The 21,371-nt window shown below is 34.3% G+C and overlaps 1 protein-coding gene across 1 annotated transcript in view; it reads right to left on the bottom strand.

Moving 5' to 3' along the window:
* The window catches only part of LOC145686158 (medium-chain acyl-CoA ligase ACSF2, mitochondrial-like), a 331,245-nt gene that overhangs the window by 64,654 nt on the left and 245,220 nt on the right, over positions 1 to 21,371 (bottom strand). Inside the window, exons 5-6 of the mRNA XM_081759156.1 lie at positions 8,247 to 8,367; positions 7 to 102 (exon numbers count right to left, since the gene is read on the bottom strand). Of these exons, the coding sequence (XP_081615282.1) occupies positions 7 to 102; positions 8,247 to 8,367 (217 nt within the window). The remainder of the gene's footprint in view (positions 1 to 6; positions 103 to 8,246; positions 8,368 to 21,371) is intronic.

The raw sequence follows: 21,371 nt of genomic DNA, 5'->3' as shown, positions 1-21,371 counted from the left end.
TCTTACTTGTTCGTGCAATCCAATTCTTCTGCCAGTGAATAAGCTGTTATTTACAACATTGTGATGACTTAAGAGCGTACCTTTTGGCTGACCAGTTGTTCCCTGAAACAGTTTAAAAGTAGACAACTTGTTACTAAGAATTAAGTTCTCTTTCTTATTTCCTTTTTTCTTTTGTTATAAACAAGATTAAAGTAAAACTTTGAAATTAACAGTTTTCAAATAGGTTTATCGTTTTTCTATCATTAATTAAATTTTACGAAAAGAAGAAGAAAAATTTTAGCAAATTTTTATTTCTTTTCTTATATTGCTAAGACAAAAGGCACGGTTTAAACCTTGTTTTATTTTCGATTTGAAATTTTAGTTTTTCGAGAGAATAACTTTTTGCAGATATTATTTGCCTTTTTTTCTAAATTGTTGATGTTTTTCATTGTATTTAAGTTAAGTTATCCACTATTTTCTTTTAACGGGGGTGAGCTTAGCGAAATGTGAAATTCACGATCTTGCATCGTTTGACCTAATCCTCGTTTCGCCTAACCAATTAGCTGACAATTTTATGACAGATAAATAAGATTCGCGTCCGCCACTTGAGGCAAAATAAGAATCCTCGTTTCACCTTAATTGACGGCCAAAAAAAAAAAAAAAAAAAAAACCTCGCGGAAATAAAACTGGAGGGAAATTTCTAGGAAGATTCCCTACTATGTGAAGAACAGAAATATTTCCCATAATTAATTTGTAATACGAGTATTTGCTTTTGGAAAAATGTTTCGAACGTTGTGTTGCGGTTATTTTTCTTTTCCATTTGTAGGAAGGTGCAAAGTTTGGGATTGTTGTCCTTATACAAAGAAAATGGAGATATACGAAAGTAGATTTGCAGCTTAAAAGCTTTGGCTTTTGATCCTTTGGATAGCGTGAGCGAAGCGTAGCTTTATGTGCAAGAAAACTCACCAAATGTGCAGCAGAAAGATGTCTTTCACGATTATATGGTGGAAACCTGGATTGAAGACTGTGATGCTTTATTTCGCCCTATGTAATTTGTAATATTTTACTTAGACTTGTGTTTTGACTGCTGTGTTGTAATTGTTTTCATTTTACATTTGTAATAGATTAATATTAGAGGCATTTTTTATTTAAATTTAACAGTACTCTTCATACTAATTTTATAAATATTTCTACACGTTATTTGAAACTTTTATTTTAACGTTCCATTACTTATTGCTGCGATTTATTATCTGATTGCTCGCTTTTCCTTCTAGGTTAGTGCGAAATCACTATGAAAACACGCAAGACAGAACGACGAACAAAGTGGAAGGATGACACTTCAAATGGAGCAGGCGATTCTCCAGGCATCATTCAAATGTATACATATTTATTGAAGAAATGAAACATGAGCAAGCGGAGAACGAAACCCTTATGAGTATGCTGGAATTAGGCCAACAGAATGCTACTCAGAAAAAGAAGTGGAAGCGAGTGAACGAACGACTTAGTGTTTTGAAAGACAGACTTAAAAACAATGAAGTCAATTTATCTCCTTATTTGGATGTTATGTCATATTGCATTCAACTAAAATGTTAAATTACTGAGATAATAATTTACTTTATACTAATTGAGTTAGCTTGTTTAATTTTAATGTAAACTTAACTTGTTAAGTTATTCATTTTACATAAAATTTTGAGAAATAAAAGTAACGTTCATTTTAAAAAAAATCTTAATAGCTTTCTCATTTTCCTTTCAACATCTCTGAGAGCTCGCTATTAAAAACGAACGTAGTATTTTCTCTTTCTTCTAGTTTAAATCTCATTTTTATGCTCCGAGGCTAAGGGAGGTGATGATGATGATGATAAATGAAAATGGTGGGATGAAGTGGAAGGAAACGAATGTACACCAAGGTAATCCTTACACATGATGTTTGTGAGGAAGGTTGCACTTGAGTGTAGTATTTCATTCATTCAAATGTATCTGTTATTTGTGTAATTGTTTAGTCAGACGATTTCTTAGTCATATTTCATTGTAGATCTGCTGTAAAGTTTTTTTGTTTGTTTATTTGTTTGGTAGGAAGTAAATTTCATATGATACTGGGCTATTTCTCAATATTTGCTCGAACGCAGCAAATGATTTCAAAGCTCTTTTACTACTTTCAATATTTGTATGTTTTATTCGTAAAATGTTCTGAAGTACATTAAAGTCAGATGTGCAAGAATATATCTGAAAGAAGGTAGCTCAAGATAAGATGTCTTCATACGCTAGCAGTCTTTTATACGTCTCTGCTTCACATGCTTTTGTTGTCCCAATGCATTACATTTTGAATTATCTCGAAGCACTTAATCAACTTGTTTTTATTTTCATTGGTGAAATTATAACTTCCGAGTTGAAATTCCACTCATTTCACATACTACCGGGAACGTTCATAGCGGACAGACAGAAATATTATATATATATATATATATATATATAGACGAACATGGTAAATACATAAATGAGTTTTGGTAATCCTAACTCCTTGAAAATATTTACCGCGGGTTAATATAATATCAGTATTAATAATATATATATATATATATATATATATATATATATATATATATATATATATATATATATATATATATATATATATGTATTACATTTCTTAATTTTTCATATACTAGGGAATTTTCTCTTGTAATTTCCCTCTAGTTGAATTTCCACGATTTTCTTTATTGTTAGCCATTTTAGGTGTAACAAAGATTAGGCCAAACGAGGATCTTTTTTACGCCTAAAATGGCGGACACATATCTTATAATTTATGTGTCATAAAAGTTCAGATAATTGGTTAGGCGAAATGAGGATAAGGCGAAACGTGGAGACATGGAAATTCATTGTTTATACTTAATTAAAAATAGAGGATATGTGTTTCATAGTTTCCGTAAAATTTGCTCTTAAAGAGAGAAAGAGGAGCAATTTCTATAATATTAAAATTTCTGTTTCTTTATTCTGAAAAAAAAAATAATAAGTATGATGAGTCGTTCAGATTAGAGATGTAAAAGTTGATGTATAAATTCTTTATTTAAACAATTTGCAAACACTTGTTTTAGTATTTTGAAAATTCCTCTTCTAGAGAGGAAAAGGAGACAATGTCTACAATATTCAAATTTCTGGTTTTATATTTATTAAATTTTATTCTTTCCCGTCGAAGAACGGGTACATATGCTAGTCGTTATATATATGTAACTCAGGGTCGATTCCATCGTATGTGCAACACATGTATTTGCACGAGGCGGCAAGATTTAGAGGTCAGAAAAAATGGCATAAAGTACACCAAATTCAAATAAATGGAAAATAAATATGGTATCGGAGAAAAATGTTACTGTTCTGGCCTTATTTCTGATTTTGCGAGTATGTAAGTAAGAAAAGTTTATTTTATTTTTACAAACAATACAGAACTTAACTTTAGAAAGGACAGTGTAATGAAATATGGGTGCTTTTAAGGTTCATCATTCCACAAGATGAGAAGTCAACATGAAGCTGTAACTAATTTTATTTTTTATTTCTTTCTTTTTTTTTGTTTTTGTTTCTAATTGACATCATCATCGAGAACTTGATGCAATACACTTGACGTGGCATTTCTTTGAAACATTTTATTGTTTCATGTTGTACCGGTATCGAATGAATGAATAACTAAATACACCTAGCTCTTGATATTAAAGAAAAGAGACCAGTAATATATATTTGTAAGTCTTAATTAATTCTTGACAAATATAGGGTAGTTCTCAGTAACGTTAAAACTTTTTATTGTTGTTTAGTGAATTCTAGTTTCATTAAAGCACCTAAAATTGTAATGAGGTTACAAACTTAAAATTTGAGGCTTTTAAGATCTACTCTTTCTAGGGTAAGAGGAGTGGAAATGATCCTATTGCATGGGGCTGCAAATTGCCTGGGGCTGGCCTTGATGTAACGCTAACAGTAACTTTTATATTAACAAAGCATTTACTTAATGACTACCAATAATCAAACAATTGCTAAGAGTTTGATTTTTTCTCATAATCGACAATTCGTAAAGTGGTTCGTCTTTCACCGCTTATTTAGAAATCTTGTAACCCGAGGTTAAAAACGTTACAATTAATTAGGATTATATATATATATATATATACAGGGTGTTAATGAACTGTACCGACAAACTGTAAGAGGTGATTCCTCACATCAAAATAAGAGAAAAAGTTCATATGGACCCATAGCGAAAAGTGCATAGTTTCAGAGCCAGGGCTGTCCAAAATCGCGAAAAAGCCAAATTTCAATAGGCTCTATTTCGAATTCCAGAAACTATGGGTGTACAGTTCTTATCAGTGTAAAGGAAGCCACCATGCCAAAAGCTCATACATAATCCAAAAGTGCATATTTCATCAATTTTTAATACGAGTACCGGGTATTCCTACAGGGTGTAATTCTCAGATATGCTCTCAATAGATTTTTCGGATATAGGGTCTACCCTGATTTCAACGAGGGACCAAAGTAGGCAGGAAGTAAGCCTTGACAACAATGGACATCCAATTCTTCGGAGGGAAGGCAGAAGTGTTAAGAACCGGCAGCTCATGTTTCTTTGTGTTTGGAATAACGTGTGATGCGATGTATTTCGTCATGGTATAATTCACTTTTTCTCCACTTATAAGCGGGAAAGAAAACATCGCACTATGCGTTTTCCGGAGTACGAGAGACCATGTTCTTGACGATCCTTAACAGTTCCAACATCGCGCCAAAGGATTCCGTGTTCACTGCTATCAAGGCTTATCGTTTGCCAACTTTGGACGACCAATCTTAAAGTCAGAGCATATCTCAAAATTCGGTTGATGGCATGTTTGGGAATTTCACCCTGTAAGGAATAATCCGTACACCTACTGAAAATAAATGAAATATGCATTTTTGGATTGTGTACGCGAGACTTACTTTTCGCTGATAAAGACCAACATCCACAGTCTCTCGAATTCGAAATAGGGCCTCTTGAAATTTTGCTTTTTTGCAATTTTGGACAACCCTAGTTCTAAAACTATGCACTTTTCGCCATAGGTTCATATGAACTTTTTCTCTTATTATGTGGAACCACCTCTTAAAGTTTGTCGGTATAGTTCATTAACACCCTGTATATATATATATATATATTTGGTCTAGGAATTAATTCGTGCGGTTTTACAAAAGATGGCGTAACTAGCTTATTGTCCCATAGTTTCGTTGATCCAAACATGCGTTGAAAACTACTGTCATTGAGCATCTTGTTTAGTATATGTCAGTTGCTTGAAGCGGAAACAACAACATTTTTTCTTCAACTGAAAATGGCGCATTTTGTGCCTGATAAAGTGTTTTTGCGGGGAGTTATTCTTCATTGCTTTAACATGAAGAAAAGTGCTACCGCAAGTCATCATATTTTAGTGGAAGTGTTTGGTGACCATGCTCTAGCTGAGCGAACGTGTCAGAAGTGGTTTGCACGGTTTAAAGGTGGTGATTTCAGCTTGGAAGACCAAAAGCAATTTGGACAGCCAAAAGAATTTGAAGATGAAGAATTGAAAGCATTGCTTGATCAGGATTCGTGTCAAACGCAGGACGAACTTGCAGAAGCATTTGGAGTTGAGCAAACAACAGTTTCGAAACGTCTCAAAGCCATAGGAATGATTCAAAAGATGTCTTATTGGGTTTCACATGAATTGAAAAGAAAGACGTTGAAAGAAGAAAAACCGTTTGCGAATTGCTGCTTCAAAGACAGAAAAGGAAGGGATTTTTGCATCGAATTGTAACTGGTGATGAGAAGTGGATTCATTACGAGAATCCTAAACGAAAAAAGGCCTGGGTGAAGCAAGGTGAACCAGGTCCTTCACAACCGAAACGAGATATTCATTGTGCAAAGGTTATGCTGTATATATGGTGGGATTTGAAACGTGTGGTGTACTATGAATTTCTGAAACTTGGTGAAACTATTAATGGACACCGCTATCGACAACAATTAATGCGTTTGAAGCAAGCTCTGGCCTGAAAACGACCAGAATGGAATAACAGGCATAATAAACTTATTTATCAAGATGATAACGCTCGACCACATGTCGCAAAACCGGTCAAAACCTATTTGGAAAATGTCGGATGGAAAGTGTTACTCCACCCGCGATATACACCAGACACTGCTCCGTCTGACTACTACTTGATCGATTGCATGAATAACGATTTGATTGGACAGCGGTTCACTTCTTCAGAAAATATCGAAAAATGGATCTTTGATTAGATTGCGTCAAAAGATGAGGAATTCTTTCGACACGGAATCCGTAAATTGCCTGAAAGATGAGAGAAAGTAGTGGCTAGCGATGGACAATATTTTTGTTAACGTATTCATTTACTTTGTTTTTGAAATAAAGCTTCAATTTTTATTAAAAACCGCACGAATTAATTCCTAGACCAAATATATATATATATATATATATTAGATTTTGTATTAAACAAGGTGACAAGCATAGACTTGGCTGTTAAGATTACTTAGGACCAACAGAGAGAAGGGGAACAACGCCCTGGAAGAAGACCCTCTATGAAAAGGAAGTTTCGATGGTTGTTTACCTTAATGGTATCTTCCTCAGATTTCATTTCTCTTTGTAATTTGCAGGCCATGCGTGCTGAGAGCCTACTGGCATCTTCTCAGGCTCGGAAAATTCCCGAAAGATGCCTATAGTGTACTATAAAAGATCGAACAAATTAACGATGTGGAATGAAATCCAAGCACAAACACTCAGAAAGTGTTAGAAAATCACAGATACCAACATTGTGAATTTGATAATCAGCTGCTTTTATGATAAATTGTCCATTCAATGATCGTAATGAGGTCTCCTGACATGTAAACATCTCTGGTTCATGATTCTATTTTCTCCCCAATATTTCGAGAAATGAAATCTCTAAAACAATCCCTAAAATGAAATTCCTAAAACAATGAAATCCCTTAATTAGGTAACAATTTTGTGTGTTTGGTTACATTATTACAAGGAACGTGAGAACATCCGTTTGTAATAACAGGAATATGTTTGTGAAATGAGAGCAAAAAAGATTGGTCAAACTGTTTACATTGCAAAGTGATGCCGAAAAATCATATCCATGGGGATGAAGCATTCCATTCCAACTTGCAAGTTATAAAATTACTTTATCAAATCTCTAGTATATAACAAATTAGTTATAGCGTGGACTATGAAAATCAAAAGTACAAGTTATACTTGTCTAGAGCATGATTAATAGAATACTATACATTCACATTGAAGGGATTACATAGAGCCACTTAGCTTTCAAGTCTCGAACGGCTGATCGGCAAAAGGAGAAAAATTGAGGAAGAAATCCAGTTGTGTGTCACTATAAGGTAATTCAGGTAATTTAACTATTGTGGTAAAAGGTATGTAGCGAGATCAAACGGAGTAGATTTAAAACAAGAGAACACTTAAAAAGAGGGAGTGGACCAATTTCTTCCTTTAGAACGGTATATCGATACAGATTTGATACATCTAATAAATTGGGCTATTCAGAGGAATAAATTACTGAAACAAATCAGTATATATGTACTGTACTATATAGCCTTACATCATATGTACATACAGAATTTATTCGGAAGAAAATCAGTTTGTGCAAAGTAAATGCTGCACAGTGGGCAAACATGGATATTTATGAAGAACTTCACTAACTTCTGGATAATTTCTCGAAACATTTGAGCTAAATTCAACAGTTTTCAAACTATGCGCTCCAGGATTTGATTTGTATATACACAGTATAGGTACTGATTTATATTATTTACGTCTATATGAGCAGGGCCGTGCCGTGGAAAATCAGCGCCCGGGGCAAGATACATATTCCAAACAATTTTTCCTATCTCTTTCCTTTTTTCTCCCAAATTTTTCTCCTCCCTTACTTTGGCGCCCGGGGCCATCGCTCCGCTCGCCCTCCCATGGCACGGCCTTGTATATGAGTATAAATCAACTTTTGGTGCGTGCAATTTGAAAACCATGGGATCTAGCTCAAACAGTTTCTAGAAATTATTCAGAAATTTGTACAAGGTCTACCTAAATATCCATGTTTGCGAACTGTGCAATATTTACAGTATACAAGGCAAGAAATAATAAATAAGTGTTACATATAGTGTGTAAAATGCAAAATATGTTTAAGTCATTAATATATTTCTTTTAAATTCAATAATTTGACTATTGACAAGTATTACATGACAAGTTTGTATGCGTAATAATATTAGATTCAATTATAATACTTACCGATGTAAATTGTATATTAAATCTATCATCACATTGGATTTTATTTTGTAGATTATCTATGTCATCCAAGTGTTTGGTTGAAGCAATTTCCATAATTTCATCGAATTGCAGGCATCCATTGCTGTAGAAGAAAAAATACAGATAATATAAGTTCCACAGATATTTCAGTTATTACAAGTCTGATGGTACCTGAAGACCTAATATTATTATATACTTTTGTAAAGTTTTTAAAAATATAAACATGTAATATTTAAAATAGAAATAAATTTTAAAAAATGAAACTGTTTTATTTAACTTCAAATCCATTTGCTTACATTTAAAAAAACATAGCCTTTTTTATTGGTGAAGCTATTCCCAAAATATATGCGTAATGGATTTTATCAAATAAAATATAGATGAAGAATCATTTCAATTATTACGAATAACATTGTATTAAAACACTATTTTCGAGCTTGTGAACTTAATTGCATTCAATTACTGTTGCTATATGTGACAAGGTACAACACTTACATTAAAAAACAACAAATTTTGAAATTTAACAGTTTCGATAGCATAACAGTATCTTCAGCAACCACAAACTACCTTTCCTTGACCAGCACACACATCCGAGATCTTCAATCCGTCAGACAGTGCAGGCCAAATTAACGATTTCAATGACGTTTGTAGTAATTACGGTATTTAAAACTGTTTTAGTCAGATTTTTATGTTAAATATTTATTCTTTAAAAGGACGGAATTCGTTGAAAGGTTCTGGTATATGGTCTGATTAAAACAGTACAGGATTTTCTAATGCAAAAATAGACTTAAGGAGGCAAAATTACGAATGGTTCTTGGTGTTTCTGAAAATTGCATTAAAAATTATTGAGTAGAATTTTCAGAGTTATTCAAAGTGCACACAATATTTTTCAAAGAACTGAAATTAAAAAAAAAATGACTTGGAGAATGTTTAGCAGAAAGGATCCAGAAGAACGTAAAAAAAAAAATTTACAGGAGAAATGGGTTGATGCAAGTACTTAGACCTAATATAACCTAAAATAAACTAATCTAATATTAACAGAAATAAGAGAAATTCTACCATTTTGTTTCGAAAATTATGCTGGACCCCCGTAATTAGAATGTATCCCTGGACCCCTACACTAACATAAAATACCCTAACCTTACCTAAACTAATCTAAACCAACCTAATGTGAACAGAAATAACCGAAATTGTAACATTTTTTAGAAAATTGGCTGGACCTCTTCTGCTCAACATTGGCCAACGACTTTCTGTTTCAAGATGAAAGAAGATGAAAAACGTATTAGGAAAAATGAGGGTAATAAATATTCGAATATGTCTACCTATATCTGGCAAAATTGTAAACCTCACTGTATCCTAACACTGTGTTAAATTTCGACATTAGTCTCCGGGACAGTGCTATACATTGAGTCATTTATTATTTAATTTATTTATTCACACGTCATCTTTTATTCCAATTAAAATTACGAATTTCAAAAACAAGTCAAAATTTAAGAGGTGAATCTACGAAAGGCCACAGCTCGCGGTATATGTAGTGCAATTGGATATTGGGTGAACAGAGCATTGATATTCAGGCCCATTATTCTCGGTGTTCTAGACCATAATTCACTACCTTTTACTTCGAATGGTTTCCCAGATGCTAAATAACCACAATATAATCTGCCAGGGACCACACATAGCAAAGATATGAGTTCCAAGTATTCGATAGAGAGCACCACAAATATTTTTATTAAAATAAAGTAATGGGAATTCTATAGTTTTCTACCTATAAATAGTAATATGAATTCAGTGGTGGCTCCAGAATTCTATAAAAGAGAAGCCACATCTGTAAAGGGGCAAAATCTGTTTTCGCTCTCCTCTAACACTTACATATTTGTCTGTAGCTTCGAATGCATGCTTTTACAGAAACATATCAGATTAAAGCAGTTTAAAATGTACTTCAGGAACATTAATTCGTTCCTTAAATGTTTCCAGAGAAGTTACACACAGGCACACATATTAAGTATTAAATTCCAAAACCTCAAAGTTTTGGAATTTAATAGTTAATTCACACTAGAAGTTGGCGCACACTAGAAAGAGCCAAACCAGGGCACGTGAACAGGACATCAAACATTGTAACTTGCGCTATGTTGCTATATCTCTCATGAACACCAATCAGGGTTGCAAACTCCATATTAAAATAATAAAAATATATTTCGTCTTTCCTCGAGATGTGGTTTTCTGCAATCGATTCAGCGTCCCAAAGATGGGCTTCACCTTCTCCAGTAACCATCTATTTATACCGGAACTGGTTCAAGGAAGCTACGCACTTTGGTCTCAACGTTTATCGTCTAGAACAAAACTGAAGCAAGAAGTGGTTTCTTGCAAATGATTCAATGTTTCAAGATAATGTATCATCTCGATCCCAAACACTCTACCAAAATCGAAAGTGATTGAAATTTACTACTTCTTTCGGTTTCAAAACTGAACTAATTTCCATAGAGCAAACACGGTAAGAGGTATTGAAATGATGTTTATTGCAATCGATTCAGCTTTCCAAGAATAAGTCCTGCATTTTCCATTAACCCCTCTATTCAAACCGGAAGTAGTTAAATTAACGAATTCCGGTCTCAACCTTTATTGCAATAGTACAAAAAAATAAGGCATAGTAAGTAATGGATTTCTGACATGGATTCAGCGTTCTGAGGAACAGGTTCTACATTTTATCTTCTTTTACTCTATTGCAACCAGTAGTTCTATATGTACTAGGCCTACTTCAAGTTTGAATATTGAATTTCCATAGTTTGTAAGTCTATTTAGTTTCGAATTGTGAAATGAAACACTTGTTTTTGAGGAGAAATAATCCTCAACACTTGGGACCAAATCTTCGTAACATATGACATAACTTTGAACTATGGATTTACTGCCCTTTGATTAAGTAGTCTCTGGAAATGTACCGAATTCAGTTTCGTGCGAAGAAGTAAAAATATGGACTTTTTATTGTAAAACTGTAAAAATATTATTGACTATACTTATAATACGTACATATTAAGCCGTCAGCGTTCTTGTGTTAGTAAGCAAACAATTATACAGTGTATACTCCAGTTTGTTTATTTCATAAGTGGCTTTAAATAAGAGAATAACAAAGAAACGAAGTTAAGATCACGCTTAGGTTATACGTATCGTATAAAGGTCACTCGTCATATGTGAATTGTAATTACGCCTAACTTTACTAAGGATTTGATACTAGCTTATTTAGCTAGGATAACTCATTAAAACAAACCCCAAAAGTTACAATAACAATAATATAGGAAAATACAGAACAATACGGAAGGATAAGGGAACAACAAAGTTAAAAAAGAAGAAAAAAAACCCACTGAACTAAAATATAAGGAAACCACATAAAGTTAAATATATTTAACTCAGAAACTCACATACAATTCAACCCACTAAAAATGGTGGGCAAATAAGAAAACTCACACAAAAGAAAGCAAAATGAGGGAAATTGTACAAATTCAATTAAACACGATAATACATTACAAATGTTGTTAGTAATAATCAAGAGGCTAAAAAGGAATAAGTCAATATTCTAGTACCATTAAAATGACGGCATATGTACCCCATTAAATATAGGTTTTCGTTAACGCAAATGAAAATTTGAATTTCAGATTTTAATAATCGGTATAATTCCATACAATTGCTTGTTGCATATTTTGGACTGTGTTGTAACCAGGAGTAAAAGTGAAGAGGAACGTGGGAAGACACCGTTCTCCCACTTCCAAAAAATATACGGCGTCCCTCCACTTCCTAAAAAAATTACAATGGATAACGATAGGAACGGGGGACGGCGTGACGTCATCCGCCCCTTACCTTTTCGGTTCCAATTTTACCCCCGGTTGTAACTTCAAATTTGAGTAAAGTTATTATTTAGTCGGATTCTTTGCTTCAAACCTAATGATTTATAATAATCAATATACTCAGCGAAAACATACAGTCACACGGGAAATGGGAATATTTTTACTTTCTTTTATATAATGTATATACCCTATAAAATCATTACAATTAATTTCACTTTTCGAAAATGAGTTGAGTTGAGTTGATTTTGAGTTTATCGTCCCGTTCAGCAGCGAGGCTATATGAGACGTGGACCTACTGATTTACGTGGAATCCGAACCACATGAGCTCCCGCCGGGAATCGAACCCGGATCTCCCGCGCCAAAGGCTTTTCGAAAATGAAGATGATACAAAAAAATAAAAGATAATACCAAATAAATAAAGAAATAAAACACCAGAATTGCATTAACAATGGAAAAAAAATATTATTGCTTAGCAATAAACAATTAAACCTAGTCGCAAATATCGTAACAGTGTGTTACATAAAATAAGAATTACATAAAGTTAAGCCGATAATTAGTTCTATCTCGAGATATCCAAACATTACTGTTCGCGGCCATACTGATTATACAATAGTGTACTTCTACAAATACTTCTGGAAAGCAAGACTCATTAACAACCAACGGTATTGCTTTATAAACAAAGCTGGTTTAAAAGACGAACTACGGTGCTATTGGAAAATCAAAGTTGATCTCTCATTTTTCAACTTCTTTCAGAAATTTACTTATCGATTCATCGAAATAATATACCTCAAAGTTATATAACAGGTCGCGAGCTTTCCAGTGCTACTTGAAAATGATTTAATTTCGGGAATGGAAACAACGTATTCTACACTGTCAAAACTGAAATGGAAGGAGGCATTATCAAAAGCAAAAGTTGGACTGGAACCCAAGCTAGCCAAATGGAGGCGAATCAAGTCAGTTCAGCGCTGCATAAGGTAAGTACCAATTTCCTTTCAGAATATACAAAATTTAGTGTTGTTTTCTTAGTAAGAATATCGATTACGTAGACACAGATGCGCAATATAGAAAAACCTAATAGAAAATGCACATAGGTCTAATAAATAGTTACCATAGTTTGAACTTCTCAAAGTATGACAACATATCTAAAATTTAATGTCTAGATGCTTTGTATTATTATTATTATTATTATTATTATTATTATTATTATTATTATTATTATTATTATTTTGTTTCGAGTTCAATGTCCCTTCAGACCCGATGCTGAGGGATTCAAACCAAAGAACGTATAAAGAAAAGTAGCACAATCTTGGCTAAACGAAGGGGAAAAATGTGCGGTAGACGGAACCTCGGTTGGAAATGAGGAGAGCGTATAGAGCAGACCGCAGCACGTGTACAAAGCAGACGATCTCTCGTTGAAGGCGCACGATTTTTACAGTGGTATATTGGAAAAAGTTTACATTGTTTTCATACTTTCTTTAGTACTATTGAATAATTAGGAATGACAGTCATACATGTTGCAAGAGTATACAACCTCTGTCCAGAAAGTTCCTTGAATGACGTCTTACTGTTCACGGTCGCAAGTGCGCGCCACAGCCGTATCTCGCGTGCCGCGCCGGCCAAATCAAGATATGTCTGGACAAGTTCTCGAGTGGCGGCGCTGCGAGTGTGCGTATTTTGTGTAAACAGCACATTGTAGACTGAAGGTGTAGTGCGTGCTATCGAAACCAAAAATGGATATGAAAATGAACCAGAGAACGAATGTGCTCTTCTGTTTCAAACTTGGATAATTAGCAAATGAGACATATGAAATGCTGACAACAGTTTGCAAAGAACGTGCTGTCACCTTGAAGTGTATTTATGAATGGTTTAAACATTTGCGAGAAGGGCAGGACACCGTGGAAGACGCCTCCTAAACTGACTGGCCTGCAACTGGACACACCCCGGACAATTTACAAATAATGAAGGAACTTTTGGCCCAGGATCGTCGTGTGACAGTGCAAATGATAGCGAAGGAAATGGCAATTGATCGTGAGACGACCCACCTTATAGTGACCCAGGATTTGGGTAAACGCAAGCTTTGCTTCCGACTCTTGCTCCGTACTTTGACGCCGGAAAAAATGCAACTTCGGCTTGACACCTGTGGAGACGTAATCGACATGGCGGCGAGACCCAAATTTCCCGAAAACCATTATCTAGGGCGATGAGATCGAGAATATGTATATAATCCAATAGAAACGAACATACCGTACTTTTCGAGACGAGACATCACTTTCACGATATATTTTCGGGACGAGACGTCTCGTGGGCAGCACTTTATTAAATATGAGACAGAAATGATCGATTGTCACGTTAAGTCTTATATTATTTAACAAGATAATTAGCTTACAAGTATTGTCATATTGATTCAATTCGAGGAAGTCAAAACTGATCAAATACTCCCTATTTATGAAAGTAACAGGAGCTGGATTGATTTAGTATCACATGGAGAATTACGTAAACTGGACGAGATTTTCTATGAAATATTTAGGAAGATGCAAACTGCAGTTTGCTCATATCATCCTCCAAACAAATGGGACAAAACGACAATTATTATACCAAATAGTAGGTAGATTCTATGTTTCTAGATGTAAACATTACCATTATTACACTATTTATAAGATTTGAACACTCATCAGCAAACGATATCTAAATATAAAACACAGAGAAAAATTAAGCAACGAGCAAAATTTTCAAAGGAAATGAAAGCTTTCAGTTTTACGTCCCCCAGCTATGCCGAGTAGGCTAAAGAAGACGGTGATGATGAGAAAAGAATGAAATGATGGAATGAAGAAAGTGAAAGGAAACGGGAGAACCCCGAGAAAATCCATGCACATAGTGTTTGTCCACCACAAAGCTCGCTTGGGACCCAACTGGGATGGAACCAAGGACTCCATGCACCAAAGATGAACCCTACCACTGAGCCTGGAGAAGTAGCGAGGAAGAAAGCTGCTTGATACGCTAAAAAACGTCATCACGAAGGGGGTGGCGGAAACACGAAGTAGAGACTGCATGCCCCTGATTCAAACCCCATGAGAGGTCTCACGAGGAATCGAACACAGGTTTCCCACAGCCGCACCGACGCTAACCATTTAGTTACGAGGAACATTATATTATTATTATTAAACCTTCAGTGTTGACCAGCATCGGTTCCATTGAAAAATGGCAAACTTACAGTCGATCAGTAAAGGAGAGGAATATAGTATAATATATGGCCTGCTTTGGCTTGCATTTTTATGGTGACCACCGGAACTATGTCTATGAAGAACGTGCATATCACCTGGAAACTTTTTGTTAGAGCTGTAACATAACTGTATTGAGAAAAATTCAATCGTGGACGTGACAGAAACTTTCACAAGTTTCTTTTATTTTTAGGTTTAATGAATATATATTTTACATTAAACGCGGAGCTTTATTCTAAGGGTTTGAAGGGCTTTTATTAAGCTTTAAAACAATCGAATTACTGTTCGTATTCTTGTCGAAACTTAACCTGTGTTAAACACGAAAATAAGAACTTCACGATTTCAGCACATACAAGAGTATTCACAACGTGAAGTGAGTATTTTTCTTTTCGGCAGTTAATTTCTAAAGGTGTACAAGTGAACTATGGATCAACTGTTCTGTGTGATATGTGGGTTCATGAAGAGTGTTTTGATTATGACGAAGACACTGCAATTCGAATTGAGGTAAGAACTAGTTTAGTAAAAATATGATGCATATGAATCATTAATACAATAATAGGTACTACTATTCATATCCTCTATACTATTTCATAGACTCCATTATTATATTAGACTTCAAAACTATGTTATGCATAATATCGGAAGTCTTGAAACGGTTATGTCCGTCAATTTATCACAAGCATCAGAGTAAAAATGGTAAGATATATCGAGAAGCGATTTTTTGAAATAGACTTAGCGTCCCTAGAACAGGTTCCATCTCATCTATTAACCTCTGTTCAAACCGGAAGTGGTAGAATTAAATGTTTTCCCTATTTCAACATTGATCTTCAGAGAATACATAAAGTAACAGATAGCGACAAGCTATTTCCTGGAATCGATTCCGCGTCTCAATAAAAGATAGCATCCTCACTCGCATCTCTTTCTCTCTACTAAAACCGGAAACTATTACTACTTCCGGTTTCATTATGAAATTTCTTAGAGGAAAAATTGTAAGAGATAGCGAGAAGCAGTCTTTTAGAATCGATTCAGCGTCCCAACAACAAGTTCCGTCTTCTCCATTAACCCTGTATTCAAACCGGAAGTGATAGAAATTAACCATTTCCGGTTTCAAAGTTATTCGCCATAGAACATAAACGGCAATAGATAGCGAGAAACGATTTATTGAAATCGATTCTACGTCCAAAGAGTAAAGTCAATTTCCACTTTTATTCTTCTACTAAAACCGGAAGTGCTAGAAACTTACTACTACTTCCGGTTTCAATATTAACCTCCATAGAACAAAAGCAGTAAGAGACAACGAGTAATAGCTTTTTAATGGGTTCAGCGTTCAGCGAACAGTTTCTTCTCTTTATTCTAACCAGAAGTAGTAGATATACTACTTCTAATTCTAGTATTGAATTCACATAGTTTGGGAGTTGGGGTAGTTTCACACGGTATGAAACGAAACTCTCCTCTCTAACTTCATTGCTTTATTAATTACTTGCTTTCTGAGAATTTGTAAAATTTCAGTTTATTACTAGGTACTTATCAGAGCAAGTTATTTAAGCAAACTAGAACAATATTCCACAACCCGATCATTTACTTGGAAAAACTTATTTTAGACTGTAATACACGGATTTTTGGTGCAGTATGTTAGTCATATGTTAATTTATATTTAATAAATAATATTCATAAAAATATTTCCGAAACAAAAAGAAAAATGCATGTAATAATTATCTAAGTTTGCCACCTGTACACTATGATTTAAATATTGTAATTTTGAAAAGGTAATTAGCTACTTACAAAGCGCTATTGTAATTGTATCTTCTGTTTTCAATCCTATGATGATAAATGTGTAAGATACTGAATTCAAGGAAATACTAGAAATATGAATGCTGTCTTATTTGTCTAAGTAGCGAAACACCAAAAATGGCCTTTAGTTGTGGATTTATTAACAGTTACATTTTCTCCCTGGAAGGTGCATTAACCAGCTATCTGTGGAACAAGACAAGGATTTATGTTATCTTTCCTGCTTTCCTTTTTAAGTTTTGCAACACGAACCCGACAATGATTTGTTATAAAGTTCCTGCAAGCTTCCTAGAAGGAAAACGAAATGCATTCGTCTTAATAAATAGAAATTAATGCGACAATGTTTGACTGCTAAAACCTCCTGGATTTGCTGTACCGATTTTGATAATTTTTGGTACATGAATGGACCTAGGCCTAATTTAAATTTTTAGCACGTATTCGAAAAGAGCGGAGAAGGAGTAAAGGGTGATATGTAAAAATATTCAAAAAGACTAATATTAGTGTCCACTCCACATTATTCAAGGTAGTTAATGTGAACAGTGACACTCCAGATGCCGTTTAAGTCCAAATACTACCCCTTATCGGCATAAGGAATGAGAGTGAGAAGGGATTGACACGTCGAATTAATCGAAATGATCAATATTAGTGTTCAATTCATAGTTTTCGGGGTCGCTGTAGCGACTAAGATGCCGTTTAAGTCCAATCCATCTCCAATGTGAATCCTAAAGAAGGGAAGTTCTCCCGTGGGCATTTCAGCTAGTAGTTTTAAAATATCGTCTGAACTTGGCTACCAAAAAAACAGTTGAGAATACTTCAAGAACATTGCCAGAACGAACTTAAAAATAATTAATTTTTCTTATTAACTCTTACAGGCTTTATACCAATTGTTCTGTGCACTTTATTATTATACTCATTAAATAATTCTTTAAATATAATATCTATCCATTTATAATTTCCTTGAGTACTAGACTTTTTTCCACATGTATTGTTTAAAAGTTCTGGAAAAACGTTCTACGATGTAATTTTACGAAGTTACATGCTCAAGATAGAGGGCTCAAAATTGAAAAATTCGCAAAATATAATTTCTCTATGACTTACAGTTTCCGAGATATAGCTCCTTAAATCTCCCAAAATCCGATTTTTTGTGTGTGTGTGTGCCAATATCTGGGGAACGGTGGCCAGTTGACCAATGGCCACCGGTTACTATCTGATACCAAAATGTTTACCATCCTCTTAGATATTGATCAACACCAATATGATCTCTCTATGACTTACGGTTCCGGAGATATGGCTCCTTAAAGCTCCCAAAATCGGAACTTTTCAGATCAATAATTCGGGAAGTGTAAAAGTGACGCGAAAAATTCCATGGATAGTTTTTCATGCTCTATGGAATGGAGGGCTCAAAATAGAAAAAAAAAATCGCAAATAACAGGCACACACAAATACATACAGACATAGATAATTCAGTATCGAACTTTTTAAGTTCGTTGAAAATCTTAATGGCACAGACTTGCTCATCATATATTTCCCGACAGTAGGCACAAAGAGCAGTAAACATTACTATCTTCTGTATTCTTGGAGAAGTAAATTTTAGTGGACAACTATTCCTACCTTCAAAATACAATAACAATAGCAGTAAAAGGAAAATGTATCCTGAAAAGTTCCTTTAAAAAAGGACAATTTCATGTAAACTTGCAATATTCAGTTACACTAGCTGAACCTACGCTCGCTATAAAGTGCATTATTCACATATGAGCATGTATCTCCTTGTCATTCCTCACAACATCTGTACATGTTCCTTTACAGACACAAGTTAAAGATGTCTTGATAAAAATCATCAAGGGGTATCATAAAGGGGATATTTTTTTCCATTATTTTTTCAATATCTCGCACCGTTTGCAAGATTGAGCCTACTTCCGGTTGGAGTTTCTAATTCATGTAAATCATTGTTTTCTTTCTTCTTGCATGCAGTATGCAATAAGCAAATACAGCATATACACAATTAATTATAATGTCAGTGATATATGGTGTTCATTGGGCAAAACACTTCAAATAATAAAGATTCATCGTAGACTTGAGAAATTGTTATCATTCGTTTTTCATTATAATTTGGCCATGAAACAAACATCTGAAAAATATACAAACCCTATGTACAATTATGTTGTGTTGAAATGTATAACTCATAGGATATGATGCTTTACTTCTTAAAAATTTTAACACTGCCCGTGTATTACTAAAAATGTAATGAAGAAATAACGGCCACGTTTTTTAAATATTCAATTCAAACTGAACAATCTACACAAAATTTGGAATCGACCAGTGAAAACGGCACGTTCCCAGCACTTATGGTTTTCGAGATCTCATGGTCGAAAGATTGGAGACAAGCATATAAAACTAACATTTTAATACTCAGCGCATCGTTCTGTTATGACCATGAATCTCCTTCCCACTGTGCATGTCTCCTTACTCATACAAGTAAAGGGTAGGAGATTCACAAAAGAAGTAAACTGCTATGTATAGGTATTGGCGTGAGTTTGTAGCAAATATGTAGAAGTAGCACGATATCAAATGGAAATATTTTTTCTAATAAATCCATATCCGTCCGAGCATGCCTCATTGCGTCTCTTGAGGCCTTTGAAGTCGCCAGAATGCAATAGGTTTTGTCATTCAGATTAAAGTAAAGCGCCTGCAATGTCCTTCAACCCGCCATACGAAACTTCTCTACTGGTTGCCTAACATCGTAGTTTCGGCCTGCAACAACGTTAATCTTATCGGCTCAAAACAGCCCCTAAAATGTTGAATAGAACAATAACGACACGGTTTTTGAAAATTTGAATAAGAACTGGACAATCTACACAAAATTTGGAATCAATCAGCGAAAATGTCACGTTTCTATCACGTGCGGTTTTCGAGATCTCATTGTCGAAAGGATTGGGGACAAACATATAAACCTAGCATTTTAACCCGTTTTATCCCCGTTATGCCATATGGCAACGGAAAACAACGTTCAGAAACCAACGCTAAATATCTGTTCATTTACCTTGTTCATTTACTAGTAAAATCTAATTCCTTAACTAGTATATGAACAAGGTAACAAATGAAAAAAGTTTTTAAAATATTTTTTGTTGTTAGGAAAGTATGTAAACACAATTCACGAAAAAATAAGAAAAATAATTCGGGATAATAAGGGTTAATATATAGATGTTCAACATACATACGTAAATATATCACTAACGACATAAGGAAATGTGGTTTCAATAGGGTAATTTCCAAGAAAGACAGGAGACCAATTTAGAGTAATAAGTAGTGTATATCTCCTAGGAAATAAAAGTTCTACAAAAATAAGTTCAAGTCCGAGTAGGACTCGTGGTACCTTACTACGTGGTAACTGGACGGATCCCGAGTGTAGATCGGATTTTACATACGTGGGGTGTTCATTAAAGATTTTTGCTTATCTAGTTGAAGACAATGTAGAATATTTGAATTTTACCCATCTTTACTCTTTCTATCAGTTAAGCGCCTGTAACACGGAAAATGTTAGGAGTTTAAAAAATGATTTTTCCTCATAACTTATAGAGATACCTGTATGTATGAACACACACATAAAATTTCATCCCGAGCGGTGCTCAATCTTAAGTCACACACAGTGACGTAACTAACGGGCCTGCAGGGCATGCAATGCGGGAAGGTCCATATCGAAAAGGGGTCCATTTAAGTTTCAAAGATTAACTTTATGATACCACGAAGTTTAAAATCCACTTCTCAAGTTTCATATTATTTCTTTACTCTTCAGTATTGTTCTGTATTCTTCTAATATTTTTCAAATCAGTGCTTAAAATATAATTTAATTTAACGTGGACACACTGTATAGAGACTGGAGTAATAAAGGATTTTACAGTGCATAGGATTTGTGACGTAAGATATTATATATATACACTACTAAAGAAGGATATTTGGAAATTCGACAAGGAAAGAGGGATAGCTGTGGCAATTACTATATTAACATATCCATATCCCGGAATCTATGAAGATTATATACATGGAAATTTAGTATATCAACATCTCATTTAAAATAATCAGACCTGTGTTTCAGTTTTCCAATATTTGACCTACAAGAACACAGTGAGAAGAAAAGGGGCACGATTGCAATTATCATATTATACTTTAGTAAGATATCTACATCTCAGAATACCTTAAGGTTAGAGATACGAAACTTGATGTTTGAACTTTTCATCTAAAATAATTAAACTTGTGTTCAAGGGTTTTAG

This window comes from Thermobia domestica, chromosome 5, assembly GCF_964235325.1.
Source record: "Thermobia domestica chromosome 5, izTheDome1.hap1.1, whole genome shotgun sequence".
Classification (NCBI taxonomy): Eukaryota; Metazoa; Arthropoda; class Insecta; order Zygentoma; family Lepismatidae; genus Thermobia; species Thermobia domestica.
Note: the sequence above shows the minus strand (reverse complement) of the source record. Positions and strands in the feature narration are given on the sequence as shown.